This window comes from Poecilia reticulata, chromosome 7 (genome assembly GCF_904066995.2).
Source record: "Poecilia reticulata chromosome 7, P_reticulata-male-v2, whole genome shotgun sequence".
Classification (NCBI taxonomy): domain Eukaryota; kingdom Metazoa; phylum Chordata; class Actinopteri; order Cyprinodontiformes; family Poeciliidae; genus Poecilia; species Poecilia reticulata.
In genome coordinates, this window is record NC_088836.1 from 14,826,878 (window position 1) to 14,842,743 (window position 15,866).

Here is a 15,866-nt window from a genome sequence, read left to right on the forward strand (position 1 = left end):
TCAACAGTTTTATCATCACCCTCAGGATGGAATTAACAGGTATTAAAAACACGGCCTGGGAAGAGTCTCATCCTGCCGTATCTGCCTGCCTGAGTATAAACAAAACAAGACTATGGCTTTACTGTGCGGATAAGCGCAGATTTAATATTATTGTATTTGTAATGAGTCACGTCAGTTTTAGCTGACAGAATGATAATTACGATAGCGTAGCTGCAGTGGTGATCGCTTTAATTAGAGAGGGAAAACAACGAGTGGCCTGCTTCCTGATTATATCCATTGTCGGTGACACCTGCAGCCTTTCTTGTGGTTTAGAGTCGGGGTCTCTGCCATCAGAGGCTAAAATTTGTCTGGTTGCTAAGCAGTGGGAGGACAAGACTTGCGAAGATTACAGACAGCTTCTTTCTTTTCTTGAAAGCATACGCCGTCCGTCGTGGCGTTTTTCCTGAGATACGATTGTCGGGGTGACCTCTCGTCATCCTCGCACGTGTCATCAAACACAACACTGAACGTGTGGCCATGGAAACCAGGAGCAGCTCAGACAGCTAAACAAAGATTACTGTGTTTTATTATCACTGAGACAATTACCACATCTACTTGTCCCTGATTTTTTTCAAAGCAGTAAAAAAAAAAAAAGAAAAAGTGGTTATATAAAATGAAAGAGTGACATTTGAGCGAGACATGCACTTCTTTGCAAAAAATACTCATACAGCTTGAACTTTTTAACATTTTGTCACAATACAACCACAAACAGAAAAGTCCTTTACTTTATTGAGAGTTTATGTGGAAAAACCAACAGCAATTATTTGAAAATTGGGATAAAAATCTACTCCCTCCCCCGGTCCCCACAAAAAAAAAAAAGCTGGTGTTCAGATTAAATTAAATATTGAAGATTGTTATAAATATGTTCCTGTCAGGGGATATGATCATTAGTCACAGTAATGATGTGTAGATGAGCATGAGAGGAGAATATCAATAACGTGTACCGTACGCGTCAAGGACAGATCACAGAGGTTCACTGTTGCCTTAAGGGAACATATAAACGTGTCCACAATCGCACATAGTTGCTTCATTGTTAGCAAGTCTTAACAATATGACTCCATTGGCAAAAATGAATTGCTCAACCAAAAATTAATGTTCATTCACCCTCAGTTTCAAAATAGTGTTAGAAAAGTATTTCAAGTAGCTTTGTTTTCAGTTTTTTTTTTCCCACATTGCTTTTTCCCACATAAAGCTTTATTTAAACATCTTAGCAATGTGACAGGGCAAAAAAGGAGTTTGTGTCTGTGGGCAACATGGCAACCATAGTGGATTAAGTTACATCTCTTATTGCATATCAGTCTGATACAATCTGTTTGGCTCCCTCCACATGAGCTTATAGACAGGATGTGGGGGTTGTTTACTATCATATCACCATACAAGCCGTCCATAATTTGTATTGGGTTGTGAGGCATAAAAGTGCACACTTATCATTTTTGAAGTCTGAGGTTACAAATTTTCAAATTGCAGTCCATATTATATGTGAGGATAATTAGGTTAATGTAACATAATAAAAGTTGCTAAAGTGTTTCTTTCCAGACTCACCTACAGTGTTGCCATCATATTACAACACAGGTCTTGTTTTTTTTTGCATTCAAATGTATGCGTTAAACTCAAGACATTAAACTGTGTTTTAAGCAAGGACATCTAGTGATGGCAGTTCTCTGATAATATCTGGGCTCAAGATGTGTTTATTTCCTGAAGTCGAACATGCGGACATGAAGAAACTGGATGGTAGCAGGTAGCTGAAGGAACTGGAAAAGACAAGGCCACCCGGGTTTGCCACAGAGCCAAGCCAGTCGACTAAAGGCCGCGAGCAGTTGCCAGGCAACACTGTCCCTATCGCTGCAGGAAGTGAAGTCGAACAGAACATTAATCACTTTCAGCTCCATCTCACCAGCGTCACAGCACTAGAGACACACGTACACACACACGCACACGCACACACACACGCACACACGCACACACACACACACACACATACACACACACACCCCCACACACACAGACACACACACACACACACACACACGGTCAAACAGAGGTTTCACTCTGGGTTCAGACTCTCTGCTTTCTTTACAGGGTTTTCATTTCACGTGTTTACATGTGTGGAAGTAAGAGAGTAAATGCATAAAACTGTGCACACAGTCTAAACCCTGCCTGATTTTTTTTCTTTCTTTCTGGAAACAAGTCAAACTCGTTTCAGCAGACTCGTCTTTCACACCTATATTGTTTATCAAGCCCAGAACATTATTAAAGCAACAGGTAGAACATAAAGACAATCAGAACTTCAAACATGTATGTTTCATAAGCTGGAGTAAGGTGAAGGAAAAAGACTTGGATGATGTTTACATTCTCAGTAAAGTCAGAAAAACAGAACACACCACAGCAGGTGTAAAGTCCTTCCACTGGTCAGAGAACAGACATTAAAATACTTCTGTTACTTTATAAACCACTGAATTGCTTAACACCAAAATACATCAGTGCTGCTGTTGTATCAACCTTCCAGGCCGCTCAGGTCTTTTGGTTCTGGTCTACTCCGCAACACAAGAACCAGAACCAAACATGGAAAAGCAGCATTCAGTTTTTATGCTCCTCTAATCTGGAACAAACTTCCAGAAACCTGCAAAACATCCGAAACACTAAACTTCTTTAAATTATGGCTGAAAACTCGCCTGCCCAGAGTTACCTTTGATTGATAATAACTGGAAGATTAATTCTAATCTTCATTCAATATTAGATAACAATTAGATCTTAATAATGGTCAGGGTGCTGTGGTGGTGCAGGGGCAAAGTACAACCCATGTATTGAGGCCTTTGTCCTCATGTCGGTGGTCGCAGGTTTGATTCCCGGTCTGGCGACATTTGCTGCATGTCTTCCCCCTTCTTTCATAACCCTCTTTCCTGTCAAACTACTTTCTAATAAAGGCCACTAGAGCAAACGAAACCTTAAAAAAAAAGATCTTAATTATGGTAATATTTGTTGATTGTTTTCTGTTTCCAGTATTGGTTACTGTGTCATGCTTTTACTATGTAAAGCACTTTGACAAGACGTTTTGCTGAAATGTGTTATACAAATAAACTCAGCTTTATATGTAAGAGAAGGAGAAAACATTTGAAGAAAAAGTGCCAACCAATACATTTTATTCTCTGATTTAATCTAACGGCGTGCAAAAGCAAAGGAAGCATAAAGATTAGATTAGGAAAAAAGAAGGAATCTAAGACGCATCTGTGTATTGAGGATGTCCTGTTCAAGATTATTTAGTTCCATGTAACAACTCAAGACATTTAATGGCTATTGGTTACATCAAGTCCCAATCTGATACCACAAATCTCTACCATCAGTTTTTCTTAACAGCAAACGGTATCATACAGTTTCTGCATTTCAGTCTTAACACGCTGCTCCAACGCAGGATTTATCAGCGAAGAATCTTCACTATAATGTTGTGGCAATACTTCACTTAAAAACAACATAGCTTTATCATTTATTTCTGAACAGTTTGCCAGAGCTGTAAGCTAACATTAGACGGCTTCCTCTTGGTTTTGGTAAGACTTGTCAGTAATTCGCTCGTATCTTTTCAACATTCGGCAAATATCTAGTTTGTTCTTAAAGTAAAGAGCTAAAATCAGTTCCTGACATGTTAACGTAACATTGGGTGAAGGGTTAACTTAATTTTTTACTGTTTTGGATCATTTTTTTTCACAAAACAGGTGGAAATTACTCAAAAGAGTAGCAAAGATTCAAGGATACGCCCAAAATACTTACAATCAAATAAAAATATTCCCCCTGATCCATATATTCTGATGTATATAGTGTTTTGCATTATTTGATCATATCGCATACTGCAGTCAGATCATTATTCATTTCTTTAAAATGATCTCCTGTCCTTTTTTTTTTGTCACGTCCGTCCCATTGTTTGAGATAATACAGCCCTGAGTGGGAGGCCGCAGCAGCTTTCTGGCAGCACACCTGCCGCCGCAGCTTTGCCAGAGATATGAATTACAGCAGCAGGTCTGTGAATCGAGGAAACTTCCCAAAAGAAAAAAAAAGTATTTCCTAAAGCAGTTTGTGGGTGGATTCACTTGAATAAAAGAACTGACAAGGTGTTTCCCCTGCACAGTTGGCACAGACTTCATCAAAAACATAAACAATGTGAGCGCAGAGTGTAATAATAGCCAGAGCCGAGTAACAGACTGGAGGCCGTCTGCAATCCCGAGGCTGTCAGCCACAAAAGAGAGCCCTGATGGCAGGATTAACAATGTTCCCTTTAAGTATTCCAGGATTTGTTTTACACTTGGATGTCCCTTCTGCTTCGGGCCCTTCGAAGACTACGATATAAATACGACCAAGCTGCCTGCGTGCAGAGTTAAGACACCTGGCAATACCTTAATCACAGCTGAATCACGCAGATTACTCACTGCAGACCAAAATAATTATTTAATTTACATAGTCTGCTGTAGTGTCTGAGAACCTACGTATATGGAGACAAAATAAAAATAGTAGCACTACTCAGAACACTTAGTCGCTGTCGAGACATTCAGCCGTCAGATGGCTATAGGAATGATATGTGGGGAGGAGGAGGGGAGAATGTGACAGTTTTGTTTCACATTCTGCCACATGTGAGTGAAATCTGTGTCTTACTTTATGAGAGAGGAAAATCTGTACAGCAGACATGAAGGGGGAGTGAAAAGTGACCAGATTCAACACTGCTAACCAAGATGTTTCTGGAAAAATCAATCAAACTCACCTTAAGTTCAGTTTGTCACCAGAAAAACGCGTCACAGTTTCGCTACTGCCTTCCCTATTTAACTGAGATAAATGTAACCTTTACAAAAACAGACATTGTTCTGCTTGAACATTTTCATTATTTTTTATCTCGCAGCCACAAAATGTATTTCATTTAGATTTGATGTCAAACGATAGCACTAAGTGGTTCACAACTGTTCAGTGGGTAATACAAAGCTCATAATATGTTTAACAAGTGAAAATCTGAACAGTGTATTGTCGTATTCAGAACCCTTGAAGTAAATACTTTATTGAATTACGTCTGTTGCTGCAGTTGCAGTCAGAGATCTTTTGAGCTGCTATCTTCGTGCGTACATTTTCCCCAAATCTTCATTGCAAAATATTTCAGCTTTGGTCACGCTGGACAGAGAGTGTCTGAGAAGGCCTGATCTTCACATGAATATCCTTTTACCAAAATATTTTATTGTATGTTTGGGGGGTCATTGTCCAGCTGAAACACAACAATCCAGTCTTTTTCACAAACCCTCCAGCTCCACTCATCTTCGTAATAACTCAGACCAACTTCATTGTAACCCACATCATAATGCTGCCTGCATTATGTTTCATGGGGCTTGTTTAGGATGATTATGTGAAGTGTTAGTTTTCCACCACAGATTTAATTTTGCATGAAGGCTATAAGGTTACATTTGGGTCTCATCTGACTGGAGCTTCTCCATCCACATGTTTGCTTTGTCCCCTGCATCTTTTTGCACGTCTTTTTATATATATTGACACAGGTAGACTCTATTTAGGGATACCAGAGGGGCGTGAATAAAAACCTCACAGTAGATAAGTGAATTATTATCCTTCCACTTCACGATTATGGACTACTTGTACTGAATTATTATTTAAAATCCCAGTAAACACATTCAAGTCTGATTATTGTTATATGCCTATATAAAGCCTATTTTGAGAGGATTTTTAAAGTGCTTCCTTCTGAATCGACAGTCAATTGAGAATTGCTTTGCTTGGGGGAAAAAATAGAACTATAATCACCCCTATCATTTGCTCTGCAATATCCGGCTACTTGTGGACTTTTCCATTTCCTCTCCAGAGCTTTTAGCGCGTCTTTGGCGCGGTCACTTTCGGTAAACAGCGCCTTGTGGATTTGAGCGCATTATACCGATCAGCGCGTCCACCACTGCAGTAGCAGCAGCTCTTCGCGAAAAAGAGCCGCATGCGGGCCTGCGTGGAGCCGCAGAAAGCCTGTCATACGTAGACTGCTCATTTTTAATGATCCCAGCGGCTCCCTGCTGCTGCTGCTGATGATGATGATGATGATGACGATCAGACCGGACTTAAACCGAACCTGCACCAAAATGCGCCAGAGTCCGGAGCGAAACGTGCTTATGATTTAAAAAAAAACAAGCCGACTACAATCTGATAATTAAATGAAGGTGATTAGTTCACGTAAGCCTGATTTCTGCGTTTTACGTAAGCTTTTTTTTTTTTTTTTTTTTTTTTTGCGTAATTTTGCGCCGGGTGCTAGTTGCCTCGTGGAGCGGGATTATTTTGCCAAAGACATCTGAGCAGAGGTTCTCCCTCCTCCCTGCATCAGCCGTCCCCAGCAGCAGACGCGGAAGCTCGCTCAGACAGCTCCTCGCCTGCGGAAACGCCGTAAACAAACGCAGGGAGCTGCTTTCGCGAAATCAGCGACGCCTTCTGCTGCTGCACCCCCGACGACTCAAGGCAAGTGTCCTCTCCTCTCCATCTTTATTTCTTTGTACTTGTTATTTTGTCAACATGATGGTGCAGTGCAACGGCTTGCACGGCTCTTACATAAAATGAGCGGAGGGCAGTTTGGGAACATGACACGACGTGGTGCTGATATTTGCATGATTTTGCCTGTGTGCGTTTATTTTTTTATTTTTATTTTTTTTACTGTGTGCGGTAAGGTGCAGCTGTGTCAGGGAGATCAAGAAATGGCGAGGTAGAGATGGAAAGATGGGCAGAGCACAGGGAATCAGTTTCTGCCTCCGGGAGTGTGAATACACATGGGTTAGCGTGAGTACCGTGTTGTGTGTCTGTTTGTTTTTAAGACAGGCACGTAAAGCTGCATAGGAAAGTTGTGCTGATGGAGAGGTGAAAGCTGAAAGGGAAAATGACACGAACCTCTACACTGGGGGTTTATTTTTTATCAGGAGTCCGCTAAACACATCCTTTACCGAAATTAAATATAGATTTTTATTTATTTTTTTATTTTTTACAAAAATAGTTTGAATTAATGCATTTCCATTTTTTTTTTTTATAATTTTTTTTCTTAGTTCTTTTCATATAGAGGATGGTTAAAGCTGAAGTGTCCGCCAGAGCCGGCACAAGATTGTACAGGGCCTTACGCAGATTTTAATGACTGGGGCTTCTACTTCTTAGCCACTTTTAAGGTGGGTCCTCTTTGTACTCAATGGTCGTGTTTCCAGTTATCAGTAAAAAAAAAAGAAAGAAAGAAAGGAGGGACCTTAAAGTTCATCCAGTGTGGAGGGTTTTCCCCAGAAACTTTCTAAGCCAGATCCACCAGCAGCCTAATGATTTTATGTAAAAAAAAATATGTTAAAAGTTGTGAGGAAACATGAAAATATGACGAGGTAATTATGTGTCATTGGAAGACGTTGTTGACAATACAGAAACTAGAGTCTTAAAAAGGCAAAACACACACAAAATACAATTTGAGTAAATGTAATTTATTAAGTAATCAACTCATGGATCTGAAAAAAGCTATGTAATGCTGGTCACATTTGAAACAAAAAAATTAAAAGAAATAGTACCTAAAATGGACAATGATAAATAAGCATTTTTATATTGTTAACTAAATGTTGTAGGGTACACAATTTAGGTTTTTATAGCATTAAGTTTTTGTGTGTTTTCTACATTCTACCTTTTTGTTTAAAGGTCGTACCTTTCTATTTTGAGGTGCTGTTGCAGAATAGTTTAGCTTGTCCCAAAACTGATGGGATCCTTCTGTATGAATAGTCTGCAGCCCATAAAGAAGTGGATGATGTTGCAGGGGTTAACTATTTATTTACACTTTTAATGATCAGTATTTTATTAAACAGCTGGCTCACTGTAAAAAAAATATATATATACATATATATAAATCAAGCAACATGTTGAGAAATAAATATAATAGCGTCCTGTTTTGCTAATAGCAGTTCACTCCAAATCAAACAGCAAGTCTCAACCTTTTACGACTTGCAACTAGAACGCTCTCGGCTCGGCTGTGATGTCATTCCAACCTTTGACTTCCAGCGCTAATCGAATGCAGCTTCTGCATGGATTCGGTTGAGGAAGGAGGAGGCCAAGTTTACCTGACAGTTATTGGCAAAATTTGCAATATATATGTCAAGATGGATTTCACAGCAGTTCCAGTGTGAATGAAACGTGACTCTAGCTCAGACACAAGCAGCAGAAAAAATCTGTTGGTAATAAATTGGGAGTCTTCACTTAGTGCAGTGCGGTTATCAAACTTCTGTACCTTGTTAAAGTGTTCACCCCTTCAACCCTGTTCATACCTTTACTCTTTAAAAACACACACTTTAATGTGTTTTACTGGGATTTTGTGATGTACTAGGACAGACTTATTGTGATAAACAATAATATTGTTGAGATTTATGTCCTACGTGAGAGTTGAAGTGTTCTCAGGGCCTCCTGAAGATTTTGCGGTCTTAGTTTGTTATACCTCTGGCTGACAGTTTTATCCTCCATTTAAAAAAAGAAGTAAAATTCAGAGATTTTGTATTATATTCATATGATTAGAGTATTTTCCAGAAACTGCATATTTCATGTTTTGTTTTAAAAATCTATCTAAATAACATGTTTGTCTTATTTTTCAGCTTTTATTCACCAATGTGCTTGGGACTCCTACACCCTAGAGCGTTTTCCTGAAAATGGGATCATAATAAACCTCTGGAGGATTGAGAACAACTGCTAGCATGTTGCGATCTTCCTCCAGAGCAGGTGAAACTTTACCCCTCTGTAAGTTTCAGAGTAAGTTGCAGAGATGGGGCCTGGTTCTCACCCTCTGCGCCGCCGTCCTCTGGCTTCCTGAGGCAGCGGGGTCGACGCTGAACTGCCATACGACGTGCATCTGCGCCTCGAACATCGTCAGCTGCTCCAAGATGGACCTGAGTGCCGTCCCCACCGGTCTGCCTCTCTACACCACTGTACTGGATCTCAGCTACAACGCCATAGCTCTGCTCAGATCTGAATGGACTACAGTCAAGCTTCCGAATCTCCATAACCTCTTGCTCAGCCACAACGATCTCCATTTCCTTTCCTCTGAAGCTTTTATAAATGTGAAGCAACTGCGCTACTTGGACCTGTCCTCCAACAAACTGCAGCAGCTGGATGAGTTTGTTTTCGAGCCTTTGGTCCACTTGGAGGTCCTCTTGCTCTACAATAACCAAATTTCACAGATTGATAGGTCAGCCTTTGTCACCATGGTCAACCTTCAGAAGCTGTATCTCAGCCAGAACCAAATCTCTCGCTTCCCAGCGGAGCTGATCAAAGAAAGGTATCGCCTGGAAAAGCTGAGCCTCCTGGACGTTTCATCCAACAGGATCAAAAAGGTACCCATAGATGACCTTAATACGCTGCCTGCCTGGATTAAAAATGGCCTCTACTTCCACAACAACCCTCTGCAGTGTACCTGTAATCTCTACACACTCCTGGCCCACTGGTACATTCGTAAACTGAACTGTGTTGTGGACTTCAGTGACGAGTTCACGTGCGTCCTGCCTAACACGCAGAAAACCCAGATTTTCGATCTTAGTGGCGAAAGCATGAACTGCAGCACGTTCAAGGAGGAGGGCGAAGAGGCTTTCCTGGAGCAAACGCTGATCCTCAGCTGTGACACCAAACACCGTGACATGATGAAGACTTGGGCGTTGCCAGGGAATGTTTTGGTGACTTCGGGAGACAACCAGACTGCAAAGGTCCTGCCAAACGGGAATCTGCAGATAAGTCCGGTGAGGTACGATGACTCCGGGACCTACACATGCTTCGCTGTGAGCGAGAGTTTCAATGAGACTATCTACGTTGTGCTGAAGGTTCACAACTTCACCATGCATGGGGCTGGGGAGACTTTGAACACAGCTTACACTACCTTGGTGGGCTGCCTGGCCAGTGTGGTGTTGGTGCTCATGTACCTCTACTTGACGCCGTGCCGCTGTTTCTGCTGTCCCAGCAAGGGGAAGACCCGCGGCGAGGACAGCATCCACTCCTCGATGCTCAGCGTCACTCCCACCCACGAGGACCCGGCGATGAAGGCAGAGCTGAACAGGCACGTTGCGTTCATCGACTCCAAGGACTTGCAGGGCCAGAACGGCAAGGTGAATCCCAACGGGGACGAGGACAATGACGACCTGGATGGAGAGGCCGGCTCTCTCATGAAGGGGAAGAGGAAGAAATCGGTAGCAGAGTCCATTAGCTCCGTCTTCTCAGACACTCCCATGGTGGTTTGAGTCGACATTGACGCTAATGGGCACATTAAGAGCCATGATTTATTGAATTTAAACTCCTACTGTGACCTTGTGCGGGAAAAGGCTAGAGGGACGGATAGCAAACTTATTATTGCATCTGAAAGGGAGCTCAAAGCGAATTGTCATGTTGTCAAAGAGGACAATAAGCCAGACTTTTCCAGCGTTTCAACCTGTAGCAATTACTATTCATACTGTGAAAGGAAAGGATGCATACAAGCGGACCGTGGCGCCTTTTAGAGAAGAAATGTGGTTGTTAGCAGCACTCAGGAAGCGATGTACTACAACCGATTGAGAATTGTGAACAATTGCAGATTTCAAAAACAACATTTTGGTGTAAATCAAAACTGTGGTTTCCTCATAATTATATTTCTAATGAAGAATTTGGATAGGCTGCATCATATCAAACAAAGACAGACACTGACGTGACCAGGCTCTGAGTAGAAGTGACATTCACCTTGAGTTATATATATATATATATATATATATATATATATATATATATATATATATATATATAACGACACAGCATGCCATAAAACCTATTACATTAAATTATATGAGATCCTAAAGCTTGAGATACGTAATCATAGATTTCTCAGAACTAGGTTTTTACCCTATTTTTAATCCGACCCTTAACGGATACAGATTGATCCTACTTTATAGTCTAAGTCATGAAGCCATATTTGGCAGCTATTTACCACTTACACATGATAAGTGAAAATTTCCTAATTGCATGGTAGACAATTTTTGAGCAACCCTATGCTGAAATACTTGTGCATTCAGCGTCTCCCATATTGTTTCTTCACATCTGCAGTGAAAACCAGACAATATTTTGATCGCCTCTCACAGGTAATCGCACGCAGTCGCCTGCAGAAGCACACAAGGTGCAGAAAGGTATTTTGTTCTGACAGATTATTAACATGTTGTCTCAATTCTGTAAACACATAGGTACCAAACTCCTTACAAGGACGCAGACTGCTCTGGTTGTCGTCCGCTGAGGTGCCACATGCTGTTAAATTTTCTTCTTGGCAAAGTAACAGCGTTGGTCGTGCTAATCCAGAGCTTAAAGCTCAGATGCTTAGCTTATGCTGCATTATGTTATTTTATTCTTAAGAAAAGAGGTGCACCTTACAGGAAAGCTGAAAGTCTATCCTTTTTTTTATTGTTTGAGTAGACAAGCCTGTGTTCAGATGTGATAAATGAGATGTAGTTTGAAAAATGAGGTAGGGTTCAATCAATAGTTCCCAGTGTCACACCTGAAATGTAGCCTTTTCTCCTTTTCTTGCTAGAATGTGATGTTTGTTGTGTCAGCAGTAAAGCATTGGGGTCTGAGTAACCTTAATGGTTTCCGTCTTAAAAATAAGCTTATGAATAATGGAGTTGCAGCTGTACATTACCGGCAGGAAAAGCTAGAGTTAGCCCCAGCTGCCACAAAAACAAAATTAACAGGATTTTTTGAAACGGATGGTGCGAGATTGCCAAAGTGTTGTTCTGCTAGAAGGTTATAAGCTGTTAATAACTAAGCATCTTAAAGTCAGAATAAATCCAGACTAGTTGGTACCGCAGGCAAAGCTAACAGCAAGTCCAGAAGCGGTAAACATGTCTACCATTTTAAAATAACTTCAAAGTCAAGATGGTCTGAGCCGTTTATGGAAACGTTTTTTTTTGTTTTTTTTTTTAGATTTAAGCCGTATTTAGTTTTGCATTTTGGCGTTCTTTAAAGGAGCATCCACCTGCAGGTTCTGTTTTAGGCTCCTACGTTCTCAGACGTACGGCTTTGTCCTATTAAAGTTAATAAATCTTTGATGTCTAGACCTGACCCTAATCTTGACATCTAATCTTGACCCCTTCCTGTAACCTTAAACAGATGCTGACTTGGTTCTACATGGAAAAGTACATAAATGTATGTTTCATTAGGTTCTTTTTTCAAACTAAAAAATAGTTATTCAATGCCTCATAGGTCTATTCCGATGTAGATATTTACTTACTTCTCTGTAAATGACAGGACAATGCAAGTATGAGGATGTTTTAAAAGTTTATTAGATGGGCTTGAATAAACCGCTATGACATCTTTAAAAGTTGTTTTAAGACTGTGGAAGTTTGTTTTGGTCCTGGCTCCTCTGTGTCATGCTGTTAGGATTTACTGTCCGGTACCAACTAATCTGGATTTATACACAATTAAAACGATAAGAGTCTTACCTGCAGCAGGTTGTTTTTTGGTCAGACTAGATGCTGAGTATAAATGGTCGGGCAGTGTAAAAATCAAGAAAAATCATTACTATTTTTTTTATACCAAAACTGTTTTTCTTGACTGGAAACTTTCTACATGTTACGTTCTCCTCAATTTGTTTTGCAAAACAGGTCAAACAAGTTGTTGGATTTTTAAAATACTTCTTATTAAGGCCTATGAGATTGTCAGGATTGGAGTTTCTGTTAAATCTGCTTTGATCAACTCCCCTTTTGGACTAGCCATTAGCTGGATTCATGCTAATGCCCCGCCCATACGAACCTGGATACTTTGCAAATTAGAGATTTTTTTTTTTTTTTACAGCATTTTTCTGGTAACAGAGATTTTAAAAGTTGTTTTCCAAAATGATTTATACGTTTTGTTTAGGGTTGATTCACATTCATATCACTCTGTCCTGACCCTTCAGGTGAGGAAGCTAATGATGAAGAGGGATGAGGAAACCATGTTGTTATGGGAAACTCTTGAGCTCAGCATTGCTTTTGCTCCTACTTTTAAATTCAGAGGTAGTTAAAGTCAACACCTGCTGCCAGAGCATCAATATTGCTCTATCTGAGAATAAAATGCAGCAGACTGTGTTTTTCTCCTTCAAATTTGTCCTACAAAGAGTTATCTCCTGGAGGCACAACAACTGCTTAAACCTCTTCAAATATTCTGAAATACCCCTTTAAACACCCTTAGACTGAACTGGGTTCATGTCGAAGCACAACAAGGCCAGTCGGGCGTAAATGCTAATTTGATCTTTTGATTGGAAGAAGTTAGAGTCTGCCTTTCTCTCCTTGAACCAGCGGGTGTCGTGAGTCACCGCCACACAAAAAGAGGCATTTTCTTTGCCTTCATGTATACTGACAGCCTTCAGTTCAGCCCAGATGTGTTTGCTTTGTTTGCGTCTTTCCCGGTCATTATAAAGCTGCCCTTTCTTAGGCTGGAAAGCAATCACTCAGCAATGAATGCGATGCCCTTTAAGACGTCTGCAATTTGCCTGGAGCTTTCATCAAGCGTTTTCGCTCCCAACTGAGTCATATGGTCGGGAAGTGCAACACAATACCAAATTTCCTTTATGCCTCCGAGTTGCTATTCAAAACAAACAAACAAAAAAAATCTAAAACAATGATAAATACATAAAATCGCATCTTCGAAACTTAAAAACAACAAAAAAAATCAATTTACACATTTCTGGTGCAATGTTTTCTTACGCAAAATTGGTGGAATATTCACAGTTGCCGCATGCACAGCAGCATCTCCTGAGTGGGTGAGAAAAGGAAGTCACACTTGTCAGAGAGGTGGTGTGTGCGAATCATATCACTCTGTCACACGCTGAAACACCAGGTGGAGAAACAGACAGCAGCAGAAAATACCAAGCCACACTTAAAAAAAGCTGCATACATAACCCTCACAGACGGGTAGCGTTTGTCCTAGAGAGAGATCCATTTTAAGGGTTTTACTTGTTTTTTTTTTGTCCTTTTGCAGCTGAAATGTGTGCTTTTTAGCCAACATGGTGCTGTCACTTAAGACGGCGCGAGAAGCTGAGATCACAAACAGATATTGTGGCTTTTGAGTAGCTCGGCACATTAATCAACCGTCATCAAGAAGGGGATAAATTTCCACTAGATCCACTCCGACGTTCGACCTCCACAGTTCGTATTGTAGATCTCTATAGCGTTTTGTTAAGTGCTTTTTGCAAAGGTCCTGACATAAAGGGAAAATCTCGGCTGTTTTTCTCCAAAGCAAATCTGCCTTTGTGTATAAACAATATAAATATCTATATATATATATACATGTATGCGTTAAGACTCACATTCTGCGTTTAGTATTGATTAGCTGTGTACTGTTCTGATGTACTGACTGTATTCTTGTATATTCCAATACTGTTCATTTTGCATTTTGTCTGCCTTTGTGATAATGTTAGCTGTTCCAACATCCAAGTCTTATTATAAATGTTTATTTTTAAGCAGGGTAGGAATCAGTTATTTTTTATTGAAATGGCTGGGCAAACAGAAAACATGGTATCAAAACCTGCATGTAGAGAGTGCCAGGTTTCTTTCTTTTGTTTAAAAAAAAAAAATAACTTAAGGGATATAAATCCTAATCGGCAGTGACTAGACTGTATGTAGCCTCAATCAGTATTGGATTTTTTTTGTTCCTAAAGCCATAAGAAATTAAAAACACAGTGCTTTACTAGATTGTTATGCCATACGATGTAGGGAGCTGCTGGCAGGTGAGCGAGGGAAATGGGAAACGGAGGGATCTACTGAATTTCTGAAAAACAAGTGGGTATGAAAAGCTCACTAAATAGTAGGTAAATAGATTTCCTCAGGACTGTGTAACGACTCTAACTTGCTCACATTTACAGTATCTTTAAAGCAAAACAATCAAACCTATTATTGATGCACCTTGCAGGCTCTTTGCCCGTAATTTTAGATAAATCCAGCCAGATTAAAAAGGGAAGAGAATGCGTTCTTACTACCCTGCTGCACATAATCATCTTTCATCCATAGCTATAAAGTAGCAATCAGCCATGGTTAGGTGAGGCAGAAGGCTTGTTGCTTTTACCTGAGGCCATATTATACGAAGGGAGCTTTAAGCAGCACTGAAAGCACTGTGTTTATTGACCGCAACTTTAAAAATGATAAGGTTGGTCACTGCCATAAAAACTCAGAGGCCTCGTAGCTGAAGGATAATGGCTTTGCATGGTGTGTTTAAAAGCTTCTCTGGCTGCAGGATAGCTGCAAACTATAGGCATTAAAGGAGAGTAATACACAATAATTTGACATAATAAAAGATACAGTTTTACACCTTGTGGCGTCTTCATTTGTCTATAAATCATAAGGCAATTAAACTGTGATGCTAACTTTATTACAAAGTTGTGATCTGCTTTGTCTAATACACAGTGGGTCCAAACTGTGGATTAGGTGCTGCTACACTCATAGCACCATATATAAACATTTTATTAAAATTTATTTGTTGTTCATACATTTAATATACAGTTAATTGGCTTTGGTAGACCGACGTATAAATGCTTTTACATAGATCATAGCTCAGTCAAGGCGCTCTAAATTACTGATCACAAGCTGTGTTTTACTGCCCTCTGGTGGTAAAACATATATCGTACAAAAGCAGTGACAGCAAAATTTCTAAGCTCGATTGTTAAGGTCAAAATTTGGATATTTAAACAAGGTAGTTTTACCATAAATCAGCCAAGAGGTGCTCTGAATTTCCGACAGTCATCAAACCAAATAGAAAACTCACGAAGAGTCGATATCTGCTCTCAGAGAGCAACAGAAGATGACAAGAAAAAGTCGTTTCAAAGTTAGCATTAAATTATG

General features: G+C 40.1%; 1 protein-coding gene across 3 annotated transcripts; it reads left to right on the forward strand.

The window, feature by feature from the left end:
* The first annotated feature begins 5,764 nt into the window (after positions 1 to 5,764).
* On the forward strand, positions 5,765 to 15,333 carry amigo1 (adhesion molecule with Ig-like domain 1). 3 transcript variants are annotated; one of them, XM_081608957.1, is made up of 3 exons: positions 5,765 to 6,510; positions 6,717 to 6,825; positions 8,649 to 15,333. In XM_081608957.1, the coding sequence occupies exon 3, from the start codon at positions 8,748 to 8,750 to the stop codon at positions 10,275 to 10,277; it is 1,530 nt and encodes a 509-aa protein (XP_081465083.1). In that variant the 5' UTR covers positions 5,765 to 6,510; positions 6,717 to 6,825; positions 8,649 to 8,747; the 3' UTR covers positions 10,278 to 15,333. The 3 variants fall into 3 exon arrangements, with proteins under 3 accessions (XP_081465083.1, XP_081465082.1, XP_017159053.2); XM_081608956.1 differs by lacking the exon at positions 6,717 to 6,825 and having other exon boundaries at positions 5,766 to 6,510; XM_017303564.2 differs by lacking the exons at positions 5,765 to 6,510; positions 6,717 to 6,825 and adding an exon at positions 6,835 to 7,202.
* The last annotated feature ends 533 nt before the right edge of the window (positions 15,334 to 15,866 follow it).